General features: G+C 32.5%; 2 protein-coding genes, 2 long non-coding RNA genes and 1 pseudogene across 4 annotated transcripts; all 5 read right to left on the bottom strand.

Annotated features, from left to right (window-relative positions):
- Positions 1-3,180: 3,180 nt before the first annotated feature.
- On the bottom strand, positions 3,181-6,151 carry LOC124445219 (fibroblast growth factor receptor 3-like). Its single transcript, XM_046995927.1, is given in 9 exon segments — positions 3,181-3,283; positions 3,394-3,521; positions 3,897-4,140; positions 4,259-4,286; positions 4,289-4,451; positions 4,643-4,944; positions 5,037-5,334; positions 5,473-5,648; positions 5,921-6,151. Coding segments are annotated over 9 exon segments (1,539 nt in total). The 5' UTR covers positions 6,018-6,151.
- Positions 6,152-6,486: 335 nt separating this feature from the next.
- LOC124445347 lies at positions 6,487-7,225 on the bottom strand. The gene is made up of 2 exons (XR_006948123.1): positions 7,015-7,225; positions 6,487-6,530 (listed from the first exon to the last, which is right to left on the bottom strand). It is a non-coding gene; the product is annotated as an uncharacterized LOC124445347 (long non-coding RNA).
- Positions 7,226-7,275: 50 nt separating this feature from the next.
- On the bottom strand, positions 7,276-10,168 carry LOC124445218. The gene is made up of 4 exons (XM_046995926.1): positions 10,131-10,168; positions 9,450-9,698; positions 7,400-7,723; positions 7,276-7,313 (listed from the first exon to the last, which is right to left on the bottom strand). The coding sequence occupies exons 1-4, from the start codon at positions 10,156-10,158 to the stop codon at positions 7,276-7,278; spliced, it is 639 nt and encodes a 212-aa protein (XP_046851882.1). The 5' UTR covers positions 10,159-10,168.
- A 20-nt stretch (positions 10,169-10,188) lies between these two features.
- On the bottom strand, positions 10,189-18,145 carry LOC124445346. The gene is made up of 3 exons (XR_006948122.1): positions 18,135-18,145; positions 11,422-11,566; positions 10,189-10,382 (listed from the first exon to the last, which is right to left on the bottom strand). It is a non-coding gene; the product is annotated as an uncharacterized LOC124445346 (long non-coding RNA).
- Positions 12,638-17,026, bottom strand: LOC124445344 (annotated as a pseudogene).
- Positions 18,146-21,025: the final 2,880 nt, after the last annotated feature.

Raw genomic sequence — 21,025 nt, 5'->3', positions numbered from 1 at the left:
TGAAGCTAATTTAACGATTAGGTGATACACCAATAATCATTAAACATTTAACATACACGACAAATTTCTTTATAGAGCAATTATGTTTAGGCATACTTTATGAGTATTGTGCTCCTACGAAATTATACACCAATTATGTTGAAAAGCAAGCGTTCAATATTAATCTTGCAGCATGTGCTTCCATCTGTTCCGTTGATATGTTCATTGCAATTCAATTTTAGAAAAATATTTCTCAACTAATAAAGGAGAATTTTACAAAAACGATCCACGATGTGTAGCTTTTATAGTTTTCAAATTTAGTTCGTAGCTTCAAGCAAAAACTTAAGATGCAGAAACAGAATATAGAGCTTATAGCAATTTAACCATCATGAATTTCAATGCTACAGCATTAATATTTCATCTAAACTGGAAATCTAATCATAAATTATCATATCTTAATATCTACTTACCTTTTGTCTTCAGACAATTTCCCAACGATAATGAAGCCAATTTAACGATTCGGTGATACACCAATAATCATTAAACATTTAAAATACAAGACAAATTTCTTTAGAGCAAACATGTGTAGGCATACTTTATGAGTATTGTGCTCCTACGAAATTATACACCAATAATGTTGAAAAGCAAGCGTTCAATATTAATCTTGCAGCATGTGCTTCCATCTGTTCCGTTGATATGTCCATTGCAATTCAATTTTAGTAAAATATTTCTCAACTAATAAAGGAGAATTTTACAAATATGATCCACGATGTAACTTTTATAGTTTTCACATTTTCTCAATCACCTATAACTTGATGAAATGTTACAAGTATAGAAAAATTTTCTGTCCTCTATTCAAAATTCTTTACCTATATTGGTTTTTGCGACCCCCCCGCCCTCCTCCAACAAAAAAAATTGACAGCGCGCCATTGCACCATATGCTTGCCCTAGTGATGAATGATAGCTTCTACGATAAACGATAAGAGCACAATGGAGAAAGTCTTTTTAGTGAAAATATATAAATATTATCATTATAAATCTTATTTTGACTGTCGTTACTGCAAACGTGTGGCCTCTCAGGACTTTGGATATTTAAATATATATGGCAACAATTTTTCCTATTTTACGCTAAATTTTTGCTAGAAATGAGCACTTTTATTTTTGTTAATGAAATAATACAAATTATAATCATATTACCAATTATCATGTTTACATTATAAAAGGAAAACTTTTAAATACTACGAAAATGTCAAATATTAAATCTATCCAAACGGATACCTGCTTGAAAAGGAACGCTACAATCTTTCGAATTAAACTCATTCATGTTATTCCAGTAATCTTTTCACTAAATAAACTCTTAGCTCAGACAGCTCATCTAACATCTCGTTAAGTTAGAAGAAGCATAAACTCAAATCAAACTTTAAGCATCTTCATCGGAGATGCCTCTCTTCTAAGAATACATGAAGAGAATTGGACCGTTTGAAATACAATTCATAAATTCTTGGTCAATGGCTCACTGACAATAGCAAAAGCAATAATTTAAATTCGGAGGTTATTTGCTGATTATTGAATGGAAATTTCAATTTCATTATCTGCTTCAGGTAATGGACAAAAAGAATGAAACATACTACGACAAACAAAGACATCTTGCAAACTCAACATAGCTATGAGTTCCATGGAAAAAATCAAGACACAATAATTCATTTGGTGATATTTTGACTCTATAAATTGTCTCCTGGGAAATGTTAACAACAAATGCAATATAAAGAATCTAGGTCCGAATGAAAATTAAAAAACAAATTACTTTAAAATCGGTTTTAATTTATAAAATAAACTAAGACATAACAAGTAAATTTAATGTACTTCATAAAACCTCTAAACATCCATGTTTGAAGTTCAGAAGTTAGTTGTTTGAAAGTAGTGCAATTTTTTATGATATAATTTAGTTTATATTGCAATAAGTGTTCATTGTCCTTCGCCTAAAATTTAAAAATTTAACCTAAAAAATTCGTATCTTTGCAAAATATATAAGATCAATGCAGATCACGATTCTGAGAAATAAACCAAATAATTTCTCCTTCAGCGTTTCAGTTTAAAATTAAGATTTATTTTTTAGAGATGATTTCTTATCTGTAGCTTGATCAAAAATGATTACGCGACTACAAATAATCATCCAAGTTAGTCAGCTTAAATTTCAATTGAAAAAAACTTTTACTTTGTTATTTGTAACTAACTCAAAATCCTAAAGTCGCCTTAAATCGTTGATGGATATCAGTGGCATACAAAACATGAGGACCTAGAGGGACATTATGAAACATGTACGTTTGGGGATAATTTATAACATGAAATCATTAGTACGTAACAATTAATGATTTCTAAACTATAATTATCACAACACATAAATTTTATAGGGGTTGCTCCTTATACTACATTGGTGAAATCAGTTTAAATTGGCTTATAACTATTTGAAGCAAACAATGTGTAAAATGCTGTTTTCACATGGTGTGGAGACTTTCATGTTGCTAACCATGGTGTGGAGACTTTCATGTTGCTAACCATGGTGTGGAGACTTATATGTTGTTGACTATGGTGTGGATACTTGCATTGTGCCAACCATGGTGTAGAAGAAACTTGCATTGTGCCAACCATGGTGTAGAAACTTACATTGTGCCAACCATGGTGTAGAAACTTACATTGTGCCAACCATGGTGTAGAAACTTACATTGTGCCAACCATGGTGTAGAAACTTACATTGTGCCAACCATGGTGTAGAAATTTACATGGTGTTAATCATGATGTATAGACTTGCATTGTGCCAACCATGGAAGTTTGAGATTTACATGGGTTTTAAGAAAGGTAAGTCCGTCCAAATAACTTAGCTTTCCTTCACCTGTGGTATTAACGATTTCAGAAAGTTTACCAAATTGTTGATTTTCAACAAAATATAAGAAGGTGATGTTTTGCAATTCTTAAAATTCTTCAATTGGCAGTTCCTACGTATCTTCGTTTCCAATTCACAAAATAATGTAAACAATATGCTTCGAACAATGGACTCTATCTTCTCAGGCTTTTGAACATCTTTAGTGTCGTTGTGATTTGTCGCTGTCATATTTTCTAATCTTATTGCGTCTTCATTCTTATAAGATGCTCCTTTTCGTGGAGAGGTATTGTCTGCTAGCCTTTCGTAAGAACCAGCATCTTTTAATTTCTGTGTTGATGGTTCAACAGCAACCTCAGGTAAAGGAACTGTAGGTGCCGTGTATGCATCTGTGGGAGGGTAGGTAATGGTGCATTGGAGTCATAGCTAAAATGAACATAATATATTGTTAAAGTTAACTATAGAGTAAATATTCTTCAATAAAACATGCTTACGTTGTAAATAGTAAGAGAACTGTACATAAAGAGAGTACTAACCCATGTAATTTATTGGAAATGAGCAATGGTTGTAAGTAATAGTCAGATTTTTTTTCCAATAATTCATCTTTCTCCCTTGCTGCCTCAATCTCCTCAGCACTTGCTTCAATGTGTAAATATGGATTCGTCTAAAAATGATGAAATAACATTGAAAACAGGGACTGTGTTATAAAGGCAGTATGGTAAATGGCTGACCAAAGACATTGTATAAACAGCAATGTTCACTAGAGAATACAATCAAGAATTGCAAACATATGCAGGTTCACTTGAGCACAAGAATCAAATGAATTCAGGGTAAGGGGAAGTATCTTCAATTATTGTAACGTATACTTAAGTAATATTAAATAGCGCAGATTATGTCGACATAAAAGAACTAGATTTTTCAATTTCCATCTTAAACTGTTTTAGCATGTATATTTAGACACAACTAATTTACTGAGAAGTCAATGATGAAATCCATGATGGTGAAATAAATTTCAATTCAATTGAAGTTAGAACCATACCTTTTCCAAATGTCGTTCCAATATTCTTCCAAAATGCTCTACCAAATTGGAAAATGTTGGTCTATTTTGTGGTTGTTCCTGCCAACAATCTCTCATGATTGTATAGATTTCCAACGGACATTTAGTGGGTTGTGGCATACGTTTTCCTTGGTTTAAAAAATCCAGCAATTGTTCAGCTGGTAGATCAGGATAAGGCGTACCTCCAAGAGTCATCATCTCCCACAGTAGAACACCGAAGGACCAACTAAAGTTAGTAAACAAAATGTGTCAATTAACATACGTTAGGAATAAATGGAATAAAAAACATTCTATGAATAAAGTTGAGAAAACCTGCATGTCAAAATAACATATTTATAACTTACACATCACTTTGATGAGTATATACGCGATAAATAAAGATTCTACAGCCATCCATTTTACAGGTAACATACCACTGGATGTCTTTACATAAACATCGCTTTTATATATATCTCGTGCCAGACCAAAATCTGATATTTTCATGACGTATTCTTCAGCAACAAGAATGTTACGGGCAGCAAGATCACGATGTATTAACTGAAAATAATTAAAGATCATAAATCTTCTATCAATGTTCTAGTTTTTAATACAAACTATTGTGAAAGCAATGAGCGTTAGTTACTTATGAATAGTTATTATAGGATTAGAAATTGTTTTTAAATTCATAAACTTCATGTAAGATCTGTTAAAAAATGTATTTTATAAAATGTTTACGTGATAATTTTTACCTTTCGTGAAGCAAGAAACTCCATTCCTTTGGCAATTTGAAAAGCAGCACCAACAATATCAATTAAAGTAAACTCTTTCTCTGGATCACAAATTTTCTTTTCCCAGGTGCTTTCATAAAAAGATCTTTTGGATCTTAAAAATGTCAGCAAGTTTCCATGAGGACAAAATTCCAAGATTACATAAAGTTGCCGTCCCTTGGTACAAGCGCCGAGTAAATTAACGATATTTTTATTTTCACCAATGTGAATCATTAGTTTCAGTTCCTCTGCTAAATCACGTATTTCGCTTTCTGTTGCATGAGCTACAGGAAGAACAAAGTTTTTTTCAAAAGAGAACAACAAAAACTCAAGATTTGTAAAATGATATGTAAGTTTCCTTAAAAGAAAGTTTTACCTTTAACAGTTTTTACAGCAACAATGGCATTGGTTGAATTAGGCTGTAAATGGTCTTTCTTTTTAGGTCTTTGACTTGCCCTTAAAGTACGACGTATTTTCGATCTTCTCTTACCAACAATGCTGCTTTTATCGCGAGGATTTAAAGCTAAAATTCCCATTGCTTCAGCTTTGTAAACTTCTCCAAAGGCTCCTGCACCAAGACGATCACCCATAACGAGTCTTTCAAAAGGAAATTCCCAATCAGAGTCGTACGGTAAATTCATACTTTGCTCATTAAGCGTTATACTGGGGTCGATCTGAAACAAAGTCAGAAGAAAACACAATGAAACGAGCTTACCGTTAAACTAAAAAAGAAAAAAAGTTGCAACATTTGTTACAGTGCGTGTATGTAAAAACAGATGCTTGTAAAAGACGACTGACGTGTAAAAACTCACTGAATAATTTCCAGTACGTAGAAAATACTGATGTTTGTAGAATGATAATTTTTGTTTTTGTTTTCTATAGAGAACAATGATGATAATTAATATGATGACTATGGAAACACCAATAACTATCCCTGCAATGGTTCCTGGTGATGTACCATCGTCGTTTTGGATCGTCGGTGTAGGATCTACACAAAAAACAGAAGACGTTAAAAATATTTAGGTATGTGCATGGCCCATGTTCTGTCTAGGAGTTTGAAAAACGCATTCTAAATCAATGATTTTAATGCGGCTGGAACTACTAAATTTGAGACAAAGGTGCTAATTGTAAAATTCATATTCTAATACAAAACTTCGCCGCATGAAGAAAAATATTCATAAGTGCAAAAGTCAATATAAAACATCCTTAAATGAAAATCTGCAAATCCTGCTAAATCATAAAATAATATCTCCAACCAACCTTGAGGTCGAAGTCTTAGTGACAACAAACGCTTCTCTGTAATACCAAACGAGTTCCATGCCTTACAAGAATAATTTCCGATGTAAGATTTATTCATTTTTTCAACTGTCAAAACTATTTCCTTCTTTGCTATAGCTGTGAGCTTCACATCACTATCGATAGAAATCCATTGTACCCAAGGTATAGGATTACCGCTTGCTACACAACTAAACGTTTTCTTTTCATTGGCAAAAGACTTTCATCTATTAAAGTTGATGGTTCGTGTAAACATTGTAAACAGTGTAAACATTGTCAACCAATCAGTAACACTAAGATAAACAGTTGCTGTGACGTTTCCTAACTGGTTTTTTGCAAAGCATGTGTAGTTTCCCGAATGTGAAATATCAACGCCACAAATAATAAGAGTTGTTCCATCATTCTTCAAGTAATAGTTAGGAACTTACGTTTTACAATTTGTGATTATAACACGACCAATTTCTTCACCATTTCTTGACCATGTTACTTTGGGTCGAGGATTACCTGACACATTACAAATCAACTCTGCGTCTTTATCTTTATCTTTATTCACTGTAGAATCTCTTCATCTGATAAATTACAGGAGGATATATTCCTGTAGAATAGTAAAAGAAACAAAATTGTTTGAATTACAAGCAGCATGGATGTGATTTGCAAACAAACAATTACTGTAGGTAGCCAAACACATCGACATTTTCTATCAAACCTACGTAAGGAAGAGCTAGTCGTACTTATTGTGAACGTTTTAACTACAAAGTATAATTTATATATAATCGTTTAAGATAATCGTTCGTTAAAATTTCAACTCAATGTTTTACAAAATTATTAAGTCTTACTTTCGTTTTAAAAGGTCAACTGTCATACTGTATTTATATCGCAATCAAAGAAAACCTATGCAAAAGATACATAAGTGGTTACTGAATAACCTTTCAAAGTCAAAGAAAAATAATATCAAAATTTCACACGTTTAGATAGTTCATGCTAAGATAAAAGTATGTTCCTTGTGTTAAACAGCGAGAATTCGCAATATTTTTACGAACTTTTTTATGTTTTGGTGATAAAATTTCAAAGCAACTAACCTCGTACATTCAACGTTACAGCAGCATATTCATTACTGAGAGCATTTTTTTCACTACATCTGTAAGTTCCAGAATCATTGATGTTGATATTTCGTATTTTCATTGTAACATTACGATATTGAGGATTTCTACTTATGGTGATGTTTGTTCTTTCATTATTTATCACTTCACGACCAGGATTTTGTTTGTAAAACGCAATATTAGCACGAATCGAAACATCTACTCTGCAAATTACCATAAAGTCCTCGTTTTCATTTAAAATTACATCCCCAGAAGGAAAAACATTAAAGGATCATCTCCTAAAGAAAGAAACGAAACGTTTCACCATCAATCAATGTAATAATAATAAACAATATTTACCATGTAAACAAAAAGAAAATCTTACCGAATCGCATAAACCTAAACATTCTACTGTCATTTCCATGAATGTTTTGAGCAAAACATCTGAACAACATTGAAGCTTGTTTAGCAGTCGCGGGTATCTTTAAAACACTTTCATATTGTAGTTTGTGTTTTCCTTTTTTAAACGAAGACTTATACTGTGAAGAGATCCAGTTATTCGAGACAGGTTCATTGTTGCTAACAATCTGTTGATCCCAAGTTATATTTGGTCTTGGAATAGACCATCTTATCATACATTTAATCTCGCCTTCAGTGTTGTGTCGTGCTGTAAAATATTCACTATTTCTTCTGCTGATGGATGGTGGCACTGAAAAAATTGGTAACATGAATCAACTCATTACTAATAAGAAAAACCCACTTAGGTTTTGCAAAATGTGGGTTTAGCTAAGAGGGTTTAGCAAAGTTTTACAAAATGATCATCACTGACCACAACTGAATGTTTATGACACAGACGTTTATGAACCATACAGATTATGCATAATACAAGAGGCTGCATTGCTGAAGAATTAGGAGGATGCAGAGTTGGGGGGTAGGGGCGGGTGTGGCAAATTTAGGTCCCGCATGTATCGCTTAGTAAACACGAAGGACCCAAATAAACTTTTGCCATCTGTTTCGAGTTTCGGATTTTTTTCCAATCTCGAGTGTAAGTGTTTTCTTGTTTTTTCTTTTGTCTTAAAATCAAGAAATTTTATCAATTTAAAGAGTTAGTATATATCTGTTACATAATAATTATGTGTTTTTTATGGCCTCCGTATTCTTTATATGTTTTCATTAAACTATAAGCGATGAAAACATATGTCGTTCTTCCGTATTCTTCTGTTTTTACAACTCCATTTTTACGGTATAAATGGTAAATATATGTTTTTTGAAGTCTATTAGCAGTTGAATTAAAACGAAAAAAGCTTTTTTATCAAGCAACACTCACGACTTGACAAGAGACCAAATTTAAATAGCCAATTTGTTTTTCAAAGGCCAATGAAATTTAAAAAGGCCAAAATCGAGTTCATAACCTGTCTCAAAAATACCAAACATACAACACAAAGTTGCAACTGAAATTGTTAAGTAATGATAGCATAATATAATAATAGTTGCTGAACGTATGTCAAAATTGATCATGCATGTTTTGCATAAACAAATAGGTGGATACTGTGCAGTTGCATCCGATCCGGATGTGGTCAATACACATATTATACATGTGGTGATGCACTAGGTACTTCCAAAGCAGACGGCATATTACTATAAACAGGTGTTTCTCAAGGCAGTACCCTAGCCCAGAGCCGAAACTAAAACGTTAATTGGGGGTGAATATTTACATATTCAGCACTGCCGGAATTTCAAAAATATTCAATATAAATTTGAAATTTAAAACATCTCTATTAGTAAGACATGCTCTTAACTGCATAACAAATTAGTAATACAGTGGTGGAAAGACTATAGCATTTCATTTACTCACGGATTTCAAGACGAAGCTGAGGACAAAGCAACAAAACAGAATATGAGACTAAAGTAGCTGAGCGCAATCATGTTCATCTAGCTTCACTTTAGTAAGAAATAACCGAGAATTGCTGCGTTAACTTTAAGGAGACCACGCCAATGCTTTAGTTGTAATGTTTGCTTAAAAAATATAACAATTGCGAAATGATCACAATTTTGAGCTGATAAAATTTGTTTGTAACAAAACGATAATTTCAACTATAATTGAGCTAAAGCTACATTTTACTATGATTTTACGAATGAACTTCGACTTCTTACATTGAAATTTTGTACTCGCATTCCTAGTTCAACTTAAATTGATGAATTCATTTTTCAGGTAGATCAACGTTTTGACATGCATGACATAATTCAACTTTATATTGAAGTCAAAACGATGTCTAGTGTGCTTATCGGGACTCCTCTTCTTTATGTAATTAAAATTCCAAAGTAATATGAGTGCATAATTGACGAAAAACCGCGAGTTGTATCTTTCCCAAACAACTTATTCTATATATATGATCGATATGTTCATACCAATTTCCAAACATGGTTATACTTACTTCCAACGTTAATACGAACATAGCATGTTGAAGTTTTTCCACCATACAGAAAGTGCTTGTACGGAATTTCGTGCTGTCCTATTGAGAACGACTGTGGAGAACTAATGTTCGGCTTTTCCTCTCCTTCTTTTATGTATTTATGAGGACAAGTGAAGTTTTCCGGTTCACTCCAAGATATATTTGCCACTCGTTTCACACGAATTGTTTTGATCCCTTTGCTCACGACATTTTTTGCACACCAACATTTACCTGAAAAATTTTATTTAATAAATAAAAATAGACATGCAGGGTCGTATTACTATATGTAGCAGGAGAGTGATGTATAACAAAGTCATTCGATCTGCATAAGAAACAGACCATGACAAGCTACATCCATTAACGATGAACGTAGCCACGGAATAAAACTGAAAAACAGTTTAATTTCTATTTTTTAGACTAAAAAGCCAACGACTTAATCATTTGATCTTGCTAAACTTGACTCTTTAGTGAGGAAATCCATGTTTCTGATACAGCAATGTTACCAATGTACGTAGGTCTGCAGTTTTGCATACGCAATAGATATGTAAAAAAATACAAGTATACCTTTTTCTACCTTAGGCTTTTGCAAATTAACTCTTCTTCAACAGTAAACTTTTTTATGAAAATACGTATGTAAAGGCAAATGTAAAATATATAGATTACCTTCAAGTGGACAAAATTCACTGAACATCCTGAATCGTTCCAAAGATAATTTTTCTCTTCGATGCAACCATTAGTTAAAGACAAATTTCCGCACCTTTCTTCCGATTGATTTTTTTCTTGAACAAACACATTCCATTTATGTTCACAAAATTCAAACTTTTTGTTCCATCCCCATTTAACGGCACATTTAAGAGTCACGGCCAGCATCAACCACAAGATGACAACAAAACGCATCATTTTTTATCCTTAAAACTGCAATTGTATGAAAAATCATAGCTGCACAAGTTCGATGATAGAACACTGAAAACATACAACTATTATTATCGTAAATATCAAAATATCGAAGCATTTGGTTTATATTTGGTTTATCTGTTTTTTATTTGCTGATAGACGAAAACTTTAAATGCAAACCGCAACGCAGAAATTATATACGTCACTCCATACACATCTCCTTGTATCTCTCTTACAAGCGTGGAAATTAAGCCTCTTTTTTAGAATTTATTGGTTTTACAGCACACACAAAAGTGGATTAGGAAATTGTTCTTGGAAATGAATAAGAAATTTGGGTAGTAAACATTTTGGTAATGAATCATATCTTCGTCATGAATTTTTTTGCTGTAGATCATGTTTGTTTATGCATACAGTATCATCTATTATATGGTAGGAAAAATATCAAAAAATTGATGTTGTTATTTATTTTTTTTATAAGTCGTCCGCCGTGTCTTTTAACGAGGGACAACATGAAGAAAATTAACCAGTCAGCTTAAAGCTTTTTTTTATACTTTGCTTACTAAATATTTATCTATTTCTAAATCTTATGTATGAATAGGAGTAACAAAACATATTTTCTAAATTTTAGATAGAAACGGAGTTTTTTTTCATAAACGTTTTAAAACTGTTTATTCCGTCGAAAAATTACGAATACAAATATCTAATTACAAAAACAAAAAAGTAGCACGGATCTGCTGATAACAACTGAAGTAGAATTACATTTGCCTATGCTTTAATCTTAAGTTTGATCATAAAATGTTCTGTCCTTATAAGAAACAAGCCCAAATAATGTCTTCTAGGTGAATGATTCTCTTTAAACGACTGCACCCTTACATTCTTTCATTGTTTACAAAAATCCATGTCGATGTTGCCTTCGTAGCTTCAAGCAAAACGTAAGATGCAGAAACAGAATATAGAGCTTATAGCAATTTAACCATCATGAATTTCAATGCTACAGCATTAATGTTTCATCTAAACTGGAAATCTAATCATAAATTATCATATCTTAATATCTACTTACCTTTTGTCTTCAGACAATTTCCCAACGATAATGAAGCCAATTTAACGATTAGGTGATACACCAATAATCATTAAACATTTAACATACACGACAAATTTCTTTATAGAGCAATTATGTTTAGGCATACTTTATGAGTATTGTGCTCCTACGAAATTATACACCAATAATGTTGAAAAGCAAGCGTTCAATATTAATCTTGCAGCATGTGCTTCCATCTGTTCCGTTGATATGTCCATTGCAATTCAATTTTAGTAAAATATTTCTCAACTAATAAAGGAGAATTTTACAAATATGATCCACGATGTGTAACTTTTATAGTTTTCACATTTTCTCAATCACCTATAACTTGATGAAATGTTACAAGTATAGAAAAATTTTCTGTCCTCTATTCAAAATTTTACCTATATTGGTTTTGCGACCCCTCCTCCAACAAAAATTGACAGCGCGCCATTGCACCATATGCTTGCCCTAGTGATGAATGATAGCTTCTACAATAAACGATAAGAGCACAATGGAGAAAGTCTTTTAGTGAAAATATATAAATATTATCATTATAAATCTTATTTTGACTGTCGTTACTGCAAACGTGTGCCTCTCAGGACTTTGGATATTTAAATATATATGGCAACAATTTTTCCTATTTTACGCTAAATTTTGCTAGAAATGAGCACTTTTATTTTTGTTAATGAAATAATACAAATCATAATCATATTACCAATTATCATGTTTACATTATAAAAGGAAAACTTTTAAATACTACGAAAATGTCAAATATTAAATCTATCCAAACGGATACCTGCTTGAAAAGGAACGCTACAATCTTTCGAATTAAACTCATTCATGTTATTCCAGTAATCTTTTCACTAAATAAACTCTTAGCTCAGACAACTCATCTAACATCTCGTTAAGTTAGAAGAAGCATAAACTCAAATCAAACTTTAAGCATCTTCATCGGAGATGCCTCTCTTCTAAGAATACATGAAGAGAATTGGACCGTTTGAAATACAATTCATAAATTCTTGGTCAATGGCTCACTGACAATAGCAAAAGCAATAATTTAAATTCGGAGGTTATTTGCTGATTATTGAATGGAAATTTCAATTTCATTATCTGCTTCAGGTAATGGACAAAAAGAATGAAACATACTACGACAAACAAAGACATCTTGCAAACTCAACATAGCTATGAGTTCCATGGAAAAATCAAGACACAATAATTCATTTGGTGATATTTTGACTCTATAAATTGTCTCCTGGGAAATGTTAACAACAAATGCAATATAAAGAATCTAGGTCCGAATGAAAATTAAAAAACAAATTACTTTAAAATCGGTTTTAATTTATAAAATAAACTAAGACATAACAAGTAAATTTAATGTACTTCATAAAACCTCTAAACATCCATGTTTGAAGTTCAGAAGTTAGTTGTTTGAAAGTAGTGCAATTTTTTATGATATAATTTAGTTTATATTGCAATAAGTGTTCATTGTCCTTCGCCTAAAATTTAAAAATTTAACCTAAAAAATTCGTATCTTTGCAAAATATATAAGATCAATGCAGATCACGATTCTGAGAAATAAACCAAATAATTTCTCCTTCAGCGTTTCAGTTTAAAATTAAGATTTATTTTTTAGAGATGATTTCTTATCTGTAGCTTGATCAAAAATGATTACGCGACTACAAATAATCATCCAAGTTAGTCAGCTTAAATTTCAATCGTTGATGGATATCAGTGGCATACAAAACATGAGGACCTAGAGGGACATTATGAAACATGTACGTTTGGGGATAATTTATAACATGAAATCATTAGTACGTAACAATTAATGATTTCTAAACTATAATTATCACAACACATAAATTTTATAGGGGTTGCTCCTTATACTACATTGGTGAAATCAGTTTAAATTGGCTTATAACTATTTGAAGCAAACAATGTGTAAAATGCTGTTTTCACATGGTGTGGAGACTTTCATGTTGCTAACCATGGTGTGGAGACTTTCATGTTGCTAACCATGGTGTGGAGACTTATATGTTGTTGACTATGGTGTGGATACTTGCATTGTGCCAACCATGGTGTAGAAGAAACTTGCATTGTGCCAACCATGGTGTAGAAACTTACATTGTGCCAACCATGGTGTAGAAACTTACATTGTGCCAACCATGGTGTAGAAACTTACATTGTGCCAACCATGGTGTAGAAACTTACATTGTGCCAACCATGGTGTAGAAATTTACATGGTGTTAATCATGATGTATAGACTTGCATTGTGCCAACCATGGAAGTTTGAGATTTACATGGGTTTTAAGAAAGGTAAGTCCGTCCAAATAACTTAGCTTTCCTTCACCTGTGGTATTAACGATTTCAGAAAGTTTACCAAATTGTTGATTTTCAACAAAATATAAGAAGGTGATGTTTTGCAATTCTTAAAATTCTTCAATTGGCAGTTCCTACGTATCTTCGTTTCCAATTCACAAAATAATGTAAACAATATGCTTCGAACAATGGACTCTATCTTCTCAGGCTTTTGAACATCTTTAGTGTCGTTGTGATTTGTCGCTGTCATATTTTCTAATCTTATTGCGTCTTCATTCTTATAAGATGCTCCTTTTCGTGGAGAGGTATTGTCTGCTAGCCTTTCGTAAGAACCAGCATCTTTTAATTTCTGTGTTGATGGTTCAACAGCAACCTCAGGTAAAGGAACTGTAGGTGCCGTGTATGCATCTGTGGGAGGGGTAGGTAATGGTGCATTGGAGTCATAGCTAAAAATGAACGTAATATATTGTTAAAGTTAACTATACAGTAAATATTCTTCAATAAAAACATGCTTACGTTGTAAATAGTAAGAGAACTGTACATAAAGAGAGTACTAACCCATGTAATTTATTGGAAATGAGCAATGGTTGTAAGTAATAGTCAGATTTTTTTTCCAATAATTCATCTTTCTCCCTTGCTGCCTCAATCTCCTCAGCACTTGCTTCAATGTGTAAATATGGATTCGTCTAAAAATGATGAAATAACATTGAAAACAGGGACTGTGTTATAAAGGCAGTATGGTAAATGGCTGACCAAAGACATTGTATAAACAGCAATGTTCACTAGAGAATACAATCAAGAATTGCAAACATATGCAGGTTCACTTGAGCACAAGAATCAAATGAATTCAGGGTAAGGGGAAGTATCTTCAATTATTGTAACGTATACTTAAGTAATATTAAATAGCGCAGATTATGTCGACATAAAAGAACTAGATTTTCAATTTCCATCTTAAACTGTTTTAGCATGTATATTTAGACACAACTAATTTACTGAGAAGTCAATGATGAAATCCATGATGGTGAAATAAATTTCAATTCAATTGAAGTTAGAACCATACCTTTTCCAAATGTCGTTCCAATATTCTTCCAAAATGCTCTACCAAATTGGAAAATGTTGGTCTATTTTGTGGTTGTTCCTGCCAACAATCTCTCATGATTGTATAGATTTCCAACGGACATTTAGTGGGTTGTGGCATACGTTTTCCTTGGTTTAAAAAATCCAGCAATTGTTCAGCTGGTAGATCAGGATAAGGCGTACCTCCAAGAGTCATCATCTCCCACAGTAGAACACCGAAGGACCAACTAAAGTTAGTAAACAAAATGTGTCAATTAACATACGTTAGGAATAAATGGAATAAAAAACATTCTATGAATAAAGTTGAGAAAACCTGCATGTCAAAATAACATATTTATAACTTACACATCACTTTGATGAGTATATACGCGATAAATAAAGATTCTACAGCCATCCATTTTACAGGTAACATACCACTGGATGTCTTTACATAAACATCGCTTTTATATATATCTCGTGCCAGACCAAAATCTGATATTTTCATGACGTATTCTTCAGCAACAAGAATGTTACGGGCAGCAAGATCACGATGTATTAACTGAAAATAATTAAAGATTATAAATCTTCTATCAATGTTCTAGTTTTAATACAAACTATTGTGAAAGCAATGAGCGTTAGTTACTTATGAATAGTTATTATAGGATTAGAAATTGTTTTAAATTCATAAACTTCATGTAAGATCTGTTAAAAATGTATTTTATAAAATGTTTACGTGATAATTTTTACCTTTCGTGAAGCAAGAAACTCCATTCCTTTGGCAATTTGAAAAGCAGCACCAACAATATCAATTAAAGTAAACTCTTTCTCTGGATCACAAATTTTCTTTTCCCAGGTGCTTTCATAAAAGATCTTTGGATCTTAAAATGTCAGCAAGTTTCCATGAGGACAAAATTCCAAGATTACATAAAGTTGCCGTCCCTTGGTACAAGCGCCGAGTAAATTAACGATATTTTTATTTTCACCAATGTGAATCATTAGTTTCAGTTCCTCTGCTAAATCACGTATTTCGCTTTCTGTTGCATGAGCTACAGGAAGAACAAAGTTTTTTTTTCAAAAGAGAACAACAAAAACTCAAGATTTGTAAAATGATATGTAAGTTTCCTTAAAAGAAAGTTTTACCTTTAACAGTTTTTACAGCAACAATGGCATTGGTTGAATTAGGCTGTAAATGGTCTTTCTTTTTTAGGTCTTTGACTTGCCCTTAAAGTACGACGTATTTTCGATCTTCTCTTACCAACAATGCTGCTTTTATCGCGAGGATTTAAAGCTAAAATTCCCATTGCTTCAGCTTTGTAAACTTCTCCAAAGGCTCCTGCACCAAGACGATCACCCATAACGAGTCTTTCAAAAGGAAATTCCCAATCAGAGTCGTACGGTAAATTCATACTTTGCTCATTAAGCGTTATACTGGGGTCGATCTGAAACAAAGTCAGAAGAAAACACAATGAAACGAGCTTACCGTTAAACTAAAAAAGAAAAAAAGTTGCAACATTTGTTACAGTGCGTGTATGTAAAAACAGATGCTTGTAAAAGACGACTGACGTGTAAAAACTCACTGAATAATTTCCAGTACGTAGAAAATACTGATGTTTGTAGAATGATAATTTTTGTTTTTGTTTTCTATAGAGAACAATGATGATAATTAATATGATGACTATGGAAACACCAATAACTATCCCTGCAATGGTTCCTGGTGATGTACCATCGTCGTTTTGGATCGTCGGTGTAGGATCTACACAAAAAACAGAAGACGTTAAAAATATTTAGGTATGTGCATGGCCCATGTTCTGTCTAGGAGTTTGAAAAACGCATTCTAAATCAATGATTTTAATGCAGCTGGAACTACTAAATTTGAGACAAAGGTGCTAATTGTAAAATTCATATTTTAATACAAAACTTCGCCGCATGAAGAAAAATATTCATAAGTGCAAAAGTCAATATAAAACATCCTTAAATGAAAATCTGCAAATCCTGCTAAATCATAAAATAATATCTCCAACCAACCTTGAGGTCGAAGTCTTAGTGACAACAAACGCTTCTCTGTAATACCAAACGAGTTCCATGCCTTACAAGAATAATTTCCGATGTAAGATTTATTCATTTTTCAACTGTCAAAACTATTTCCTTCTTTGCTATAGCTACGAGCTTCACATCACTATCGATAGAAATCCATTGTACCCAAGGTATAGGATTACCGCTTGCTACACAACTAAACGTTTCTTTTCATTGGCAAAAGACTTTCATCTATTAAAGTTGATGGTTCGTGTAAACATTGTAAACAGTGTAAACATTGTCAACCAATCAGTAACACTAAGATAAACAGTTGCTGTGACGTTTCCTAACTGGTTTTTTGCAAAGCATGTGTAGTTTCCCGAATGTGAAATATCAACGCCACAAATAATAAGAGTTGTTCCATTATTCTTCAAGTAATAGTTAGGAACTTACGTTTTACAATTTGTGATTATAACACGACCAATTTCTTCACCATTTCTTGACCATGTTACTTTGGGTCGAGGATTACCTGACACATTACAAATCAAGTCTGCGTCTTTATCTTTATCTTTATTCACTGTAGAATCTCTCATCTGATAAATTACAGGAGGATATATTCCTGTAGAATAGTAAAGAAACAAAATTGTTTGAATTACAAGCAGCATGGATGTGATTTGCAAACAAACAATTACTGTAGGTAGCCAAACACATCGACATTTTCTATCAAACCTACGTAAGGAAGAGCTAGTCGTACTTATTGTGAACGTTTTTAACTATAAAGTATAATTTATATATAATCGTTTAAGATAATCGTTCGTTAAAATTTCAACTCAATGTTTTACAAAAATTATTAAGTCTTACTTTCGTTTTAAAAGGTCAACTGTCATACTGTATTTATATCGCAATCAAAGAAAACCTATGCAAAAAAGATACATAAGTGGTTACTGAATAACCTTTCAAAGTCAAAGAAAAATAATATCAAAATTTCACACGTTTAGATAGTTCATGCTAAGATAAAAGTATGTTCCTTGTGTTAAACAGCGAGAATTCGCAATATTTTTTACGAACTTTTTTTTATGTTTTTGGTGATAAAAATTTCAAAGCAACTAACCTCGTACATTCAACGTTACAGCAGCATATTCATTACTGAGAGCATTTTTTTCACTACATCTGTAAGTTCCAGAATCAATGATGTTGATATTTCGTATTTTCATTGTAACACTACGATATTGAGGATTTCTACTTATGGTGATGTTTGTTCTTTCATTATTTATCACTTCACGACCAGGATTTTGTTTGTAAAACGCAATATTAGCACGAATCGAAACATCTACTCTGCAAATTACCATAAAGTCCTCGTTTTCATTTAAAATTACATCCCAGAAGGAAAAACATTAAAGGATCATCTCCTAAAGAAAGAAACGAAACGTTTCACCATCAATCAATGTAATAATAATAAACAATATTTACCATGTAAACAAAAGAAAATCTTACCGAATCGCATAAACCTAAACATTCTACTGTCATTTCCATGAATGTTTTGAGCAAAACATCTGAACAACATTGAAGCTTGTTTAGCAGTCGCGGGTATCTTTAAACACTTTCATATTGTAGTTGTGTTTTCCTTTTAAACGAAGACTTATACTGTGAAGAGATCCAGTTATTCGAGACAGGTTCATTGTTGCTAACAATCTGTTGATCCCAAGTTATATTTGGTCTTGGAATAGACCATCTTATCATACATTTAATCTCGCCTTCAGTGTTGTGTCGTGCTGTAAATATTCACTATTTTCTGCTGCTGATGGATGGTGGCACTGAAAAAATTGGTAACATGAATCAACCTATTACTAATAAGAAAACCCACTTAGGTTTTGCAAAATGTGGGTTTAGCTAAGAGGGTTTAGCAAAGTTTTACAAAATGATCATCACTGACCACAACTGAATGTTTATGACACAGACGTTTATGAACCATACAGATTATGCATAATACAAGAGGCTGCATTGCTGAAGAATTAGGAGGATGCAGAGTTGGGGGTAGGGTGGGTGTATGTTTAGGTCCCATCAGTGTATCGCTTAGTAAACACGAAGGACCCAAATAAACTTTTGCCATCTGTTTCTGAGTTTCGGATTTTTTTCCAATCTCGAGTGTAAGTGTTTCTTGTTTTTTTCTTTTGTCTTAAAATCAAGAAATTTTATCAATTTAAAGAGTTAGTATATATCTGTTACATAATAATTATGTGTTTTAATGGCCTGTATTCTTGATCATATGTTTTCATTAAACTATAAGCGATGAAAACATATGTCGTTCTTCCGTATTCTGTTTTTACAACTCCATTTTACGGTATAAAATGGTAAATATATGTTTTTGAAGTCTATTAGCAGTTGAATTAAAACGAAAAAGCTTTTTATCAAGCAACACTCACGACTTGACAAGAGACCAAATTTAAATAGCCAATTTGTTTTGAAAGGCCAATGAAATTTAAAAGGCCAAAATCGAGTTCATAACCTGTCTCAAAATACCAAACATACAACACAAAGTTGCAACTGAAATTGTTAAGTAATGATAGCATAATATAATAATAGTTGCTGAACGTATGTCAAAATTGATCATGCATGTTTTGCATAAACAAATAGGTGGATACTGTGCAGTTGCATCCGATCCGGATGTGGTCAATACACATATTATACATGTGGTGATGCACTAGGTACTTCCAAAGCAGACGGCATATTACTATAAACAGGTGTTTCTCAAGGCAGTACCCAGAGCCGAAACTAAAACGTTAATTGGGGGTGAATATTTACATATTCAGCACTGCCGGAATTTCAAAAATATTCAATATAAATTTGAAATTTAAAACATCTCTATTAGTAAGACATGCTCTTAACTGCATAACAAATTAGTAATACAGTGGTGGAAAGACTATAGCATTTCATTTACTCACGGATTTCAAGACGAAGCTGAGGACAAAGCAACAAAACAGAATATGAGACTAAAGTAGCTGAGCGCAATCATGTTCATCTAGCTTCACTTTAGTAAGAAATAACCGAGAATTGCTGCGTTAACTTTATGAGACCACGCCATGCTTTTAGTTGTAATGTTTGCTTAAAAATATAACAATTGCGAAATGATCACAATTTTGAGCTGATAAAATTTGTTTGTAACAAAACGATAATTTAACTATAATTGAGCTAAAGCTACATTTTACTATGATTTTACGAATGAACTTCGACTTCTTACATTGAAATTTTGTACCGCATTCCTAGTTCAACTTAAATTGATGAATTCATTTTTCAGGTAGATCAACGTTTTGACATGCATGACATAATTCAACTTTATATTGAAGCCAAAACGATGTCTAGTGTGCTTATCGGGACTCTCTCTTTATGTGTAATTAAAATTCCAAAGTATGAGTGCATAATTGACGAAAACCGCGAGTTGTATCTTTCCCAAAACAGTCCTATATATATGATCGATATGTTCATACCAATTTCCAAACATGGTTATACTTACTTCCAACGTTAATACGAACATAGCATGTTGAAGTTTTTCAACCATACAGAAAGTGCTTGTACGGAATTTCGTGCTGTCCTATTGAGAACGACTGTGGAGAACTAATGTTCGGCTTTTTTCTCCTTCTTTTATATGTATTTATGAGGACAAGTGAAGTTTTCCGGTTCACTTAAAGATATATTTGCCACAATTCCACGAATTGTTTTGATCCCTTTGCTCACGACATTTTTTGCACACCAACATTTACCTGAAAAATTTTATTTAATAAATAAAAATAGACATGCAGGGTCGTATTACTATATGTAGCAGGAGAGTGATGTATAACAAAGTCATTCGATCTGCATAAGAAACAGACTATGACAAGCTACATCCATTAACGATGAACGTAGCTACGGAATAAAACTGAAAACAGTTTAATTTCTATTTTTAGACTAAAAAGCCAACGACTTAATCATTTGATCTTGCTAAACTTGTCTTTAGTGAGGAAATCCATGTTTCTGATACAGCATGTTACCAATGTACGTAGGTCTCTGCAGTTTTGCATACGCAATAGATATGTAAAAATACAAGTATACCTTTTTCTACCTTAGGCTTTTGCAAATTAACTCTTCTTCAACAGTAAGTAAACTTTTTATGAAAATACGTATGTAAAGGCAAATGTAAAATATATAGATTACCTTCAAGTGGACAAAATTCACTGAACATCCT

The sequence above is a fragment of the Xenia sp. Carnegie-2017 genome, unplaced genomic scaffold (genome assembly GCF_021976095.1).
Source record: "Xenia sp. Carnegie-2017 unplaced genomic scaffold, XeniaSp_v1 HiC_scaffold_22, whole genome shotgun sequence".
NCBI classification, from domain to species: Eukaryota; Metazoa; Cnidaria; class Anthozoa; order Malacalcyonacea; family Xeniidae; genus Xenia; species Xenia sp. Carnegie-2017.
This window is presented reverse-complemented; position numbering and strand designations above follow the sequence as displayed.